This window comes from Paramisgurnus dabryanus, chromosome 21, assembly GCF_030506205.2.
Source record: "Paramisgurnus dabryanus chromosome 21, PD_genome_1.1, whole genome shotgun sequence".
Classification (NCBI taxonomy): domain Eukaryota; kingdom Metazoa; phylum Chordata; class Actinopteri; order Cypriniformes; family Cobitidae; genus Paramisgurnus; species Paramisgurnus dabryanus.
Window position 1 is genome coordinate 31,591,990 of NC_133357.1, and position 14,822 is coordinate 31,606,811.

General features: G+C 36.4%; 1 protein-coding gene across 2 annotated transcripts in view; it reads right to left on the minus strand.

The window, feature by feature from the left end:
* Window positions 1-14,246, minus strand: part of plcg1 (phospholipase C, gamma 1) — a 72,954-nt gene extending 58,708 nt beyond the window's left edge. The window contains exons 1-2 of one of the 2 annotated variants that reach the window (XM_065286576.2): window positions 14,018-14,246; window positions 13,062-13,339 (exon numbers count right to left, since the gene is read on the minus strand). In XM_065286576.2, the coding sequence (XP_065142648.1) occupies window positions 13,062-13,275 (214 nt within the window). In that variant the 5' untranslated portion in view covers window positions 13,276-13,339; window positions 14,018-14,246. The remainder of the gene's footprint in view (window positions 1-13,061; window positions 13,340-14,017) is intronic. The other variant, XM_065286577.2, reaches the window with a different exon arrangement.
* Between the last annotated feature and the right edge of the window lie 576 nt (window positions 14,247-14,822).

A 14,822-nucleotide genomic window follows, 5' to 3' on the forward strand; every position in this document is an offset into this window, starting at 1 on the left:
GGTACAAGGTGATCGTGTTGAAAATAGATGCGTTTGTCTAGAGTTAGAAGCTCATTTAAAACATTGCCGCAGCTCATTTAAGACAATGAAAGCTCAGAAGAAACTCCGCTTTAGACTGAGGTAGTGCTAACATAAAGAAAGAAGATGATCACCATCACTGTATCTGTTACCACTGAAATGAAGATGTAATATATTTCCAAATATAAGCCCGTCGAATGTGGAATGTTGCCAAATAGACTGCAACACGATAAAACTAATGGATAAAATGTGTAAAAGACACACCAGCCAAGGCGGGTCTAACTCACTGTGTGTGCCAGCCCTTGTCATCTTCTAGAACGAATGCAGCAAAGATATGTAATGCCAATGTATGAGGCATATAGGCATACGCGGAGTTTGATTAATTTATGATGATGTGCGTTGTAGTTAACAATGCAATGCAAGTGAACGCGGCAAGTGAACCTCCATGCGCCGTTATTATATTGTCTGCTATATTTGCTTTTATTTATTAAATACATGCAGTTGGTTAATGAAACATTTATTAGAATTAAGATACAATTTATACAAAATGAAATTCACTTTAAAGAAATGCTTTCTATGAAGCAAAACTTAATTAAGTGGTAAAAATAATATCTGAGGATTTACAAAAACAAAACTTAATCTGCAATTTACTTATAGCCTAAAAGACGTACAGGTAGGGGTGTGACGAGACACTTAATCCACGAGACGAGACGAAACACGAGATTGGGTTCACGAGAACGAGACGAGACGATATTTGTACACTTTTTAAGAAACCCACAATGATAAAATAAATGAATAAGAAACTGAAATCACATTTTTTTTTTAATTAAATGTTTTAACAAATCAAGGACTGGCCCTAACAATTATTTTGCTAACTGATAATGAAGTAATTTGTTATTTTGGGGTAATAAAAATAGACCCAAGTGAGCAGTAGCATTTAAAATTACATAATAACGAAGATGCAATAATAATTGGTTCAAATAAAGTATTAAAACCAAGTTACATTAAACAACATTAACAAACACATTACATTTGTGGTCTATAAATAAAAAGCATTATGTATGTATTATAACAAATGCCTGCATCCGTCACATTATATTGCTTTCTAACACAACTGAATGCTATTTTTACATAGTTTCTGTTCTGTTGTCTATACAATAGTGACTAAACAGGACCCAGTAAGGACCCACGACCCAGTTACTCTTTGTTTAATCCAATCAGCTCTTTCTTTAACTGCTGCTAAAAATGCGACATCGTCTGAAAAAATCATCATACATTTACATTGAGGCTGTACTGATGTTGCTCTTCTCATCAGTGTTGTTGTGTTATGAGCGCTTTTTTATTTAAATACGAGTGGTAGTTTTATTGTATATCGCATATAGCGCAGACAATTCGTTGCAAATTCAGAAATATGAGAGAATACACGGTTGCTGTTACTCCAGAACACGTGCACGGGCATGCCACATCATAGGTAGGGAGAGAGCTCGGACACAGACTCACATAAGAAAGGGTAAGTGTGGGAAACACTACTGCTAACCTTTTGTAAAGTCACCCATGATGAACTTGATCAGCTGTCAGTAACATCCATGACTGTTGACGTTTACGCGAAAAAGAGAAAGTACACGGAGGAACACGGAGTTAAAATACCTTTCACTGGAGGCGCGTTTCATAGAGAGGGGAGGGGCCGACGGCGCTTCACACAACGAGAGAGGGAGGATGGAGGCGCGCTGGGCACTCGCTGCAATGAATTAAGCCGTTTTAAATAGTAAGATTAAAATGTAAATGGGAATCATGAAAAATCTATTTGTGGCGGCCAGTGTTGATTAATCAACATATGGGAGTAAATGCAGTTTAAAAATGCGACCTCCGAAGGATGCAGTCTTTTATTTGAGAAACGGCCAGCATTTCACCTCCACAAGAAATCTCGCGAGACACATGTAATCTTGCGAAACACATTGAATATCGCGAGATCTCGTCGCACGAGATCTCGTCACACCCCTACGTACCGGTAAATGTTAATAATTTGGAACACAATCAGGAGAGACTTTCATTTTAATTATTTTATTACTGTATTTTTTTTACTATTCGAATGAAAGAATTTACAAAAAAATAGACTGTATTGTTTACTTTTCGCAAACCTTGTGAGCGTGCGAACCCAAACTCCGTGACCTTTTTTTGTAAAATGCAGCCAGACAAAAGATTTAGATTTCTTGGACATTTTGCTGACTAAAGCCAAATCAAGTAGCGTTTGAACTGAATTAATACAGCAAAACTACCTATATTCCTTACTAAGCCTGAAGAAGCATTTTGGCGCTGTTACAAAATAGCCTAAAATAAAGCATTTAAAGTTGGGGATAAAACATAGGCTAATTATATTTAGAATACAGTAATATGTAACTGCTTTTAAAGGAATAAATATCAAGGAGTAAATCAATGAAAATTTATTATTGGTGAAAATAAATTAATTATGCAACTGGTCGACCAATGAAAATGTCAGTCGACAAAGACAGCTTCGACCGATTAGCCGACTATAGGGTTGTTGCCGTGACAAAATGTTCCCACCGGTTAATCAGCGCGTGACAAACCCCGGTGATACCGGTTTCACCGGGTGGGAGGGGCTTATAAATGCACAGAAGTGCGCATTTTACTTTTACTTTTGAATTAGATGCAACTGTTGTTTAAATCCAGCGCTTGCGTACGCTGCGTTAAAATCGCGTATGAATTTGCGTGCAAATGCGAGTGCAACAGCTGGTTTAAGCGCTTGAGTCAATGTGCGCAGGTACTTCTGACAGAAACCCGCCAGTCCCAAGCAGAGCAACCGGCTATTCCTCCATAAAGCACTGCTTGAATGATGGGTTTATTATTATTCTTAATGAAAAACACAACAACAAAACGATCTCGCCTATATTAAACATCATATATGTATCTTATAACAAAAACGTGTAAGCACGCGGCTTCTGCCATCGTCTGCTCGCCGCAGTCTGACAGGAATAAATTAAATCTGACACCCGCAGCCGCTGCTCTGTGATGACGCACGTTCAGCTCCGCTGAATTCAGGCAGCAGACACATTCAGTTGTAAGTGTTTACTCTCTCTAACCAAACTAAATGATTTAATTACAAGAAAATATCAAAACGACGTTGAAAGACGGTGTCGCGGTGGGCAAGTGATCTAACCGGTGAGAGGCTGAAGCACCGGTAATCACCGTTTCACCGACTATCGCAACAAGCCTAGTCGACTAAACAACTGAAGTTGACAGCCCTACTATTTACTTGCGTCATCATAGGGCTCCTGAATGTGGCCACATTTTGAGACCATTTTTACACAGTGCAGGCATTTTTTTCAACCAGTTGCTCATGTGCGACCTGAAATTTTGGATTTCTCTCTCTGACTTTATACAGAGGTGTATATTCTATGGGCGTGCTCCAGTCCTAAAACATATCTTCAAAGCCTCATTAAACAGAAAAGTTTGGTTCCAAAAATGTGTTTTCTATACCAAGAAATTGACTAGATTAAAACCACTATTTTCTGTTACAAAGTTTTACATAGCATCTTTAGTTAGAATTCATTATGTTTTAATAACATTTCAATTTCAATTTTAAATTCATAATTTGATTTTCAGAGATTTATTATAAAAACTGATTATTTTATCCGCAAAATGCAAAAAGTTTTTTGAATGCTATAAATCTATTGAATCAATATATAAATGTGAACTCATCTTTGCCATGTTATATTTATTTAGTTGACTAGAGGTACACACTGAATAAAAAAATAAACATTAAATGGCATCAATCAAAACATTTACTTTGTCATATTAAGAACAGTGTCATTGCTGCTGTTATACTTGGGACGTCATCGCTGAACTTTTTTTGACAGGGATCAGCTGTAAGATGTTCTGGTCTTGCTTGATTTTCGTTGACTTGAGTAAAATAATGTGAGAACAAGCAACAGCCGGCAGTTTTCCTTTGCCAGAGTGCCTCTCATGTAAATTATTCTATTTTAATGGCTTACGTTTCTTTATTGCCACAAAAAACCAACACAGGTTTGTCAATGCCTTTTTTTGTTGATCACAATGTAGATGAGGAAAACTAGGATTCTGTGTGTATTCAAAGCGCCGCCAATGTTGTTTACAATGCGTGGAATGGTGTACTGTGATTTTTTAAGTGGATTTATTGCATTCCGCAGAGAAAAAGTGGCATTTGTTGCGGTTTGGAAAAAAAGGGAGAAAAGATGACAGAATAACATGCCGGATATCGGGATTTCGGGATAACCAACCGATTTTCGGGATATATATAACCCTTCATATATATATCTACCGCGGACATTGCACCTTCATGACAAAAGTTTTTTTTTGCATGCATTTCAAAGTTTTGACAGTTTAAACTTTCATTTTACTTGCAGCTTCTCAGACATTCATTAAACACGAGTGCAGAGCAAAGATCTCTCTCACTCTCTCAATAATGTGTGATACTGGCAAAATGAGAATGCACACAGACTCATTTTGAGCTATAGACCAATTTCGTGTTTGCAAACAGAGATGACGTTTTTTGTGGGCGGAGCCAAACTGGTTGCAGAAAGTGACTTCTCCGCAGTGGTTGTGAAGTGTTTTAGCATTAAACCGTGATTTTTATGGATCGTTCTGTCGAAGTCTGATTCCCCTATGTTTCCCTTTAGTGCAATGTTTCTTATAGCGTTTTAATCACGTAACATTTATTTTTTAGATAGATAAAAAGTTTAAATGGCTTGGATACTGATATGCATGTATGTTATGTATATGTATTGTTCTTTTTTTCTAAATCAATTATTTTTACAGTCTGAATCGCTAAAGTACATATAAAAGCAATACTATCATGTATTATATATAATAGCGTTTATTAAATATTTCATAATTTTCCTGTTTTCTATTTCTTCCTTATATTTATCTTACGTGTTTGTTCTAAAACTATTATAAAAGTATTATGTTTAAACATACATTAAAAAGGCCTGTTTATATATTAATAACACTTTACATAATGTGTGTGTGTGTGCTATATTGATATATTTATTAAGTATGTAAACATAATTTTAGAACAAACAGGAAGAAGACATAAGCTAAGATATAAGGAAATAAAAAGAAATAATAGAAAACGAAAAAAGTATGAAATATTTTTAAAAATTGTGATATTATTGCTGTTTCAGTATAAAAAAAACATTTATTCTGAATAAATTATAATTGTAACGTGATAAAAACGCTATAAAAACACGTGGAGGGAACAGACTTCGACAAAACACCGGACATCTTCTCTACTTATTTTCTATTCTAATTATTAAAAGATTTCCAGATGATTTCCTCGCTCCATTCTGTCCATTTAAGGGCTTATTGTAATCATAAACACCTACGTTTATCTTGAAATGATGTCTTTGACGATGGTATTCTATAAAAATGAAAGCCATCTTTTTTGGCATTCTTATTCTGACACTTAACAGCACAGCAGATCATTTTCTAGTGAGTTATCTTGCTCTTTTCACTCGTGTCTAATTCATTTCCACTGTTTTTCTGCAACCGCATTGCGCGCGCAGCTTGCAGTGACGTAACTGTGACGTCTACTCTAAATTGGTCTATAGAGGCAAAAGAAAATGTGTCAATTTTGATCAAATTGAGGTTTTCATAAAAAATAAGCACAATAAGCCCTCATCTAGCAATCTTGATAGGGGTGTCACGATTCTCCAAATCCTCGATTCGATTACATTTTTGATTCTAAGGTCACGTTTTGATCCGATTCTCGGTTTTTAATTCATTTTTTTTTTTGAAAGTCAATAAATAATGTTATGTCATTATTTATTATTATTATAGTTTCACATTAACAAGCACATTGCGTGCTTTTCCTTGCAAGGGGGCTTGTGGGCTTCAGTTAACGCAAGAGAGCTTGTAGAGAGAGGATTCCTTCTTGCACGCACATGGACTTAATGCGCGCATCTTGGACTCCACACATCTGAAATAAAACCAGTGCGTCATAAGCAGCTGCGCTTCTCTCTGTCTCACGTGCACGCACTCTTGCATCTGTCCAAAGTAGGGTGACCAGATGAGACTGACTGAAATTCGGGACGGGGCAGACGTCACCGGGGGGGATACGGTGTTGATTTGCGGATCATCCAATAATAGTTTTATTTATTTATTTTATTTAATAATAAAAGATAATGAATTTCAAACTGAACCAATCATATTAATATGCATATCAATACATTTATATAATACGTAGGCTAAAGAAATATTATACTTCATACAATAATAGTTAGATCATCCGATAGTTTTCTATATTAAATGTACTTATAAAAGACAATGAATATCAAACTGAAGTTATTGAACCAATCATATTTTTATTAATATAAGTACATATGCATATACATTTATATAATACTTATAGAAGTAGTTTTTCTTAACACAGTGCCTCGCCCTTGACTCCTTCAGGCGACTGACTGTCACTGCCTGCACTTTCAACTGTCCTCACGGCTGCTGTAACTTTCACTCTCTTATTCTAGTCTATAAAACAAAAAGAGGACAAAAAGCTCATATTGTCTTTGTGCATATAGACGAATTAGATAAATTAATAGAAACAATCCAACTTTAAATTCACACTTGAGCTATAGCCTACCGAGGTTGTGGAGGCTCGACGCCAGCGGAGGTTTTCACTGCATCCAGCACTCCCATGCCTTATCAGTGCTTATTACACGGCTCTCTGGAATACTTGATTCTGATTGGTCAGTTGAGACATTTGCAGGTTCGTTCTTTTCAAATAATAACCGCTCCAAAATAATAACGCATAGCCGGACTACTTGCACGAGTAAAATCGCTCCGCGCCAATAAAGATCAATAAAGATTACTGTCTGTTTGGCGCCATCTTGTGACAAACACTCGACAACCACGACAAGACACAGACAGCTTACTGAGACTGAACTTGACAAAATAGAGCATGACAGCTACGAAGCCAACACACAAAAAAATACAGAATGGGCATTAAAACTTTTCAAAGACTAGTTAAAGAGAAAAAAATGGAGACAGACAAGTATGAAGCAGAGGATCTTAATAAGGTATTACGATCATTTTATGCATCTGTGCAAAGTTTTGCGGAAGGATAAAAATGTTAATTTAAAACAAATATGCCAATAAAATGTTTCAAATTCATATTCATGTCCAGTTTTTTTTCTTATGTGGCAAGTAGCCGTGTAATAAGCGGGATAATGTAGAGGCAGCCGGTAGTTATTGGGAAATAAGCCCCTTCAGTGTGATACAAGACCCTCCGCTTCGCGTCGGGTCCTGATCACACTGTCGGGGCTTATTTCCCAATAACTACTGGCTGCCTCTACATTATCCCTTACATATCTTACTGCGCGCCTACAGCCTTTATAAAAAACAAAGATGCTGCAGCCAATGAGCAGCCGGCGGGGGCTGGCTGCAGGATGACTCAAACTCCTTGCGCATGTTTTATCAGACAATAACTACTCAAGATTTTGCATCAGTATAATTTTTGGGACAATTAGAGCAGAATTCGGGATTCGGGACAGCAGCTTAGATTTCGGGACTGTCCCGAATTTTTCGGGACATCTGGTCACCCTAGTCCAAAGTCTAAACATAAACTAAAGTAGTAATCCTTACGTATTTGTTCAGTTTTATGTGTTTCATGCGAGCTGAGGCAAACTATCGCTTTTGTTTAAATATAAGCCGCTGCATCTTGGCGGCTCTCTCGCGCACGTGCAGAGAGATGCGCTCTGTCCGTAGGCAGATCACTAGGTAGTAATCCTGTTTATGATATGCATTTCAAGGAGTTGTAGCCATACATCCTTGGAGGTGTACCATCCTAAATGCTTAATCGAACATATTAGATTAAAGAGAAAATCCCTCTCTGTTTTTGACTAAAGAACTGTTGTACTCATATACATATATAAACAAAACTACATATATTTAAATAATTACACAACAAAAATCACTAACATCATAAATGCACATTTAGTGTAAAAATAAACAAATACAACAACTTCTTTAATTTCCATGATTTTGCATTTATCATAGTTGTGTGAACCTGACTATTTCATCATGTCATCATTTACTCATTATTATGTTGTTAAAAGCCTGCATAAATGTCTTTGTTCAGATGACAACAAAGGAAGATATTTTGAGGAATGTTTGAAATCAAACCGATCATGAGCCCCATTGACATAGTAGGAAAAAAGAATACTATGAAAGTGAATGTGACCCATGATTGGTTTGGCTTTAAACACTCCTCAAAATATCTTCCTTTGTGGTCATCAGAACATGAAAGTTGAGTAAATGATGAAAGAGCTTTAATTTTTGGGTGAACTATTCCTTTAATTTATTTGCTTTTATTGAAATGTGTCCCTTAGAAAATAAAACTCTCATTCCAATAAAAATCAACATCAGACCCAAGAAACAGATTAGTTGCTTTGTTTAAAACTCTAAAAAAATGTTGTTCTTTCAAAAAGTATGTGAATAAGACCCAAAATATGACCTCTGTTGGGCTAGTTACTGGCATCTACATTTGCCCCATCGGTTTCTTTTTATATGATAAAGCTTGCTACTAGAAACACAACAATCATGAGGAGGAAGCCGCTCTGACTGGGACAAACACACACGGGACAAACACACACGGGACAAACACACACAGGACAAAGGCAGTTGGCCTGAGATAGGAGCTCGGGCTGGGTGTAAGAGAACAGCTTCACAATCCCAAACAGCACAGCAGGAAACACAAGACTGCACGGCACAACCAAGTGTCTTCCTGTCTCGCAAACACGCAGCAGCAGGACCGCCGAGACATACACGCAGAGTAGGGCTGCACAATATCAGGTAAAAACTGATGTTGTGATATTTTGTTTTTCAGCTATGTGCAAGCGGGCATAAACACAAACACATACACTTAAATTCAATCCATCTCATACGTTAAATACACATTATCATGAAGATTGTATCCAGCAGTTGTTTGCACTTGTACTGAGTGATAATTGTTTCATATAGGCTATTACATCTTCCTGTCCAATCCAATCTTAAATAAAAATCATTCAAATAAAAAAATCATTCAAATTTAATCAGCGCTGTCTCACCGTCACATTGTCCACTACAAGAGCGCAGGAGAAGATAGCCAAATTGCATGTAAGGATAGCATAAAATAGCTATAATTAGATACAGTAAAAATTTCGAAATATTGCATTGCATTTATCATTAATGTCAAAGTGTGGAAATATAGCCATTACACTCTCAGACAAACGCTAGGCTTCTCTCTATGTCATTGTTTTGATAATGCCAAGCGCCGCGTCTAGGACAACTCGGAGGTATCGAACACCGAAGGGAACATTAAATAGTGCGAGCTGAGTCAGATAGTGTTTATTCAAAATGCAAAATGTACGTTAGCAGCCATTGTTAATTGCTAACGATTTGGGACAAATATTATGTTATTTAATGTTAAACTACGTGAGTGGCGCTCTGTGGCTCCGCCGGTGTGCGTACATTCATAGAAAATAAGTGTTCTGTTTTTAGATTCATGGCGCAACACGGCGCTTCTCATCCGGTGTGCAAAAGGCATCCAAAATTGTTTTCTCTGCATATTCTGCGTTGTGCGCACTTTGTGATCTTGATGGAGAAACAATACATTGTGCAGCCATAACACAGAAACACCTTAAAGCAACTGTTTTTAGTTAGTGTGTAATGTTGCTGTTAGAGCATAAATAATACCTGATATAAACAGATAAACAGAATTCGCTTTTCAAGGACTACAGAGAACGGACGGATTGGACTACAGCCCTCTGCTTCCCACATATATGACGTCAATTTAAGAGATTTTGACTAACCTCCACCCACAGGAATACGTCAGTCACCAGCTAAGCTAAGCTAATATCGAATCACAACACACTAAACCAGCTACACAATCACAACACAGTAAACCAACTACACAATCAGAACTCGTTATTTATTTCTGAAGGAGAGACTTCATAAAACAAAGAAAGACATCAGCCCATTTTTAGGACAGTGAAAACAGCGCTATAGAGATAAGTAAATTGTGTAAAAAATAATTTATTGTAATTCGTTACACGTAAAACAAGAACATGTTATATATTGCGCACTGTAGACACAATCACAGCTTCGAAAACTCCGGAAAAACCATTAAGAAAGTTCAACCATCAGAAATGTCCAAATGAATACACCAGAGCTTGTAATACTCTAAACTTGGGATTTGTAAGTACAATTTGTACTCACAGGCACACACAATCAAACTGTATCAATTTCTGAAACAATGATATCAAAATATAAACTATTGCCTTTTTGCAGGTAACTTTGGTAAGGAGTCATGAGAATGTTTTGGCATAGTCTCATTCTTGCTGGCCAACCAACCAAAAACCAATCTTATCTGACACTCTTGCTTAAAATTAATTCATACAGATAAAGAATGAGGTATCAGATATGATCAGAGGAGCATAAAGACCAAACCTGGCACGTTTGACATTTTAGATCACTATGCCCAATGCAAGTTCTAGTGTTCTAGGTCACATCCATGTAGTCTGGTAGGGCATTCATTTATCATTCATCACAAGCTTTTCATAAAAATAAGAACATTAAGCTCTCTTCTAGCGAATCCAATGCTCTAAATGGTCATTAAACATCTAAAATGATCTTTATCTGTACGTTTTCTGTGAGGTGTACCGTCCCAAATCCATATAAACCAAAGATGCGTCTTCTTTTACTTTTTAGTTTCGTTTTTAAAGCATTCAGAAATTATGGAAAATAGACTGCAGGATTTTCTTGATAAATAATTATTAAGAGAGATAAAGTTTGGGACCTGATTGATGTTAAAAGAGTTATTAAGAGTGACAAGGCTCAAAAGTGATATCTGACGCAGACGTCTGAAGCGCATGTACACAAACACGGGAGTGCGCGACCCCGATATATATAAACATCTAACACAAAATTACATTTTTAAAAATATCTGTTTTGACAAGAATTCACGCAGGTATGACCTATAATCTGTTATATCTGAAGTGAATGTTTGGTTAACTGTTAAGGAAAAGTATCTGTTGTGTAACATTATAAACCCTTGCATTAGTATACAGTATCTTAAAGCAGTCTGTCTCAATGTCAAAATTAAACAATAAAAGAAAAACATATATGTAACATATATTGATATTGTTTTTGCTCTGCGTAAACGGGTATAGTTCTGTCATGCTTTGTCATATTCCATATTGTTACAATTGTTTTGAAGTTTTTTAATAGAGAATGTTAAAATATAAATGAAACATTTTTGAAAATTTGCTCATCCCAACTCAATTTGCCAGCACAGGTCACAAATGATGCAGCAGCAAACAGAAATGGAGAAAGAAGAAGGTCTTCTAAAGGGAAAATCATATATAAAACTATGGCTGATGGTTCTGTTGAAAATGTAAACAGGCTGTTGTAGACATACATTTGCATATAGCATATATATTATCCAAATTCATGCTGATTAGAGCATTAAAAACTTGAAAAGTGTTACATTTAGGTAAATTTAGAACAGTTAACTCATGAAATCATGTGAATAATCGCAATTAACTATTTTAATCAGTTAATTAATTAAACAGCCCTAATATATATATATATATATATATATATATATATATATATATATATATATAACTAAATAAACAGAATATATATTATATATATAAAAGTTTGTATAAGTTTGAGCAAAATAACCATGATCATAATTTGTCGTGTAATCGTGCAGTCCTAAAAGAGCTGATTGTGTTGTAAAGATATTTCTTGTGTGACCTGCTCTGACAACGATAAGCTTTGGAGGACAAAACATTACAATTTATTTAATAAAATTTAATAAAATTTAAATAAAACTCTTTAAATATGAAAAAGAGAAGGGTTAATAAACACATCGGATTATCAAATCATAATTTCAACTATAATAAGAACACTAAGAAAAAGACAATTTAAAGTCCAAGAAATATTATAAAGTAGAGAAACTGATCCATGCATGGCATTATAACTTTTATAGGCCTTAAAGTCAAAATTTTGAAATTCTCCTATTAGTCCATGTTTTCCGTGAACAGACATACAATATTTAGTCTTAATCTCATGAGGTTTCTGCACACCTAAAGCTGCAAATTTCCTGTGATCATGTAACGTCTTAGCAAGAGGACAGCAGGAATGAACATATGTGCACAATTCTTAGCACAGAACAAATCAATACCATCTGACCTTGCTTGAAATCAAATAACTTAACCTCCTCTTATACCAAACTGATCCATACTGACAGGAGCTCTAGTAAAGGTCTTTTTTTTTTAAAGTTACATAATGCACACAATCACACCACATTGAGGCTCAATGGGTGTTTTTTTACTGTTTCGTGTGGCTGGTGCATCCGGAGCAGAGCGCAGCTGTGTTCGAGGCTTCCTGCTGCAGGAGAACAGCAGTGCAGATGGGCCTACGCTCCAATCAGACCCGAGATGAGCAGCACACGACTGTTATACATGTTAGCACAAAACCCATTTGCCCTACCAATCCAAACCTAGACCTACAGACTAACCACACACATCTGTATTAGTCTTATATTTTGTTACTTTTTAGTGTACCAAGACAAATGTCATTTTCAACTCTTTTGAAGACCATTTCATTGCAGACCAATAGCCAAGTGAGAGGGCCAGAGCTGTGGTTATGGTCAGATATCAAACCAAGCAAGATTATTAGGCTAGCAATATGTACCACACAGAGTTCAAGTTTTAATTGTCGGATATGAAAACTACAGAGCAATTGTTTAATAAGTGAAGTTTGTAAGCAAATAATTCGGTGACACTGGAAAAAAGTATACTTGATGAAATAAGCAGAATATAGTTTATTAATGTGACACCAACCTCTTCTGCAATTAAGGATTATTTAGGAGACTTATTAGATTTTTTTTTTTGGCTGAAGGAATATAAACTTTCACACAAAGTACAAGAGCATTCTTCTCTGAACCTCTCGTGACGAGCAAGGATTTTTTCCATCAATCTGGAGTTAAAGAAATGATCACTTACTTTCACCTTCGATTTTATCCGTTCCTCTGGTCCAAATAATCTGTCTGGTCTCTAGCTTGACTTGAAACGTCCTTCTCTCTGGTCTTTGAGACTTTTTCGAGTAAAAGAGAGTCAATACAGTGCCCAGCTCTAGGTCACGGTAGATACCGTTCACTTCAGTGTCGCTCATCGTCCAAGGAACAGGTCCATTAGAGAAGCCCACAGTCGCAGTCATTTCCCCTGTTTGTTGTTCAGTTCCTTTTAGAAAATTCACAGCCTCCCTGGCCTAACAGGGACACCTATGAAAATAAAGAAGAAAATGTTCATCAGAAAAACAACAAAGAACAAAAGGACAGGGTAGCAGTGCATGTACCACACACATCAATGTGTGTGTGTGTGTGTGTGTGTGAGAGAGAGAGAGAGAGAGAGAGAGAGAGAGAGAGAGAGAGAGAGAGAGAGAGAGAGAGAGAGAGAGAGAGAGAGAGAGAGAGAGAGCAGAGACAGAGACAGAGGCCTGATACATGAACATGTGTGCATATGTACAGGTTGGACAGGTAAATATACAGGCAAAGATTATCGATTATACAGATGTCTTACGGTTAATGTAAGATATTTACATATCGTAATAATTTGCCGTAAATGTCAAATTATTACAGATACACAAATACCGCACATCACAAGGACCAATTCTGAGATTTATGCCGTGATCTGATGTTTAATATGTTTAATTAGAATACATTAAACGGGATCTGATCTCGTTTAGTGGAATACAATCCATAAAATCACTTTATACAAATAAATCCAATGAAAAAAAATCACTATCCTATTTACATTATCAATAGCATGGAATAAAGATAATAAAGTCTATATTGTTTTGGATCAGACAGGAAAGTCTACGTATCAGATGTAATATAAAGATGTGATCATATTTTGTTTTAAACGTTGATAATAATAACACATGTATTGTTTTGTCGTACCGTGTATGGATGCAGCAGGACTTCTCTGACTCAATAAAAGCAGAAACACAACATGCAGTCTGTCCGCAATCTCAGCTGCGCTCATGTCGTCTTCTCGGAATAATCAGACGTGGGTTTAGCGGATCTAAGTAGCGGCCGCGGCGGTATGATCGAACCGAGTCTGATATCTCCTCTCCGCCATGAGTCGATGTGTGAAAGCCCTTCCCCCATCAGCCGATCCCTACAGAACACCAAGACCACACGGCCTCTTAAAGATACAGCGTCTCATTTTAACTACACCCATGCACAGGCGTACTGCATACTGCGCCTAAAACACTGTATACTGCCCAGCACTGTATTTTAAATAGTACATGAATAATTTAAATTATTTGAATAATTTAGATTTATTTCTATATTGTTGTGAAAAAGCTTACCGCCATTTTAAAGGAACTTTTCACCCAAAACATAAGTAACAGGGACCTCTGCTTTGTTTCTCAATCCAAAAAGGCACCTTGCCCTGAGAAAGGTTATAAACATCTACAGAACCTAGATGGTGAAATGATGGTTATTGCTTGCTGGTTTGTCATTTTCACCCTGGAATTCTTACCTTGGTTCAAACCTTTTGGTACTCAACACCCACATTGCTTAAGAGATCGTGTCTGACTCTGAAAGCTTTTTATCTATAAAACCCTGTTCTGCAGTTTTGTTTTTTTTTGTTTTTTGTTTTAGTAAATTCTTCTTAAATCCACAGTGTCTTTCTGAATACATGTCACAGTACTTCTGCTGCTACTCTACAGAACAATGTTATAAACCAAAACCACAAGTG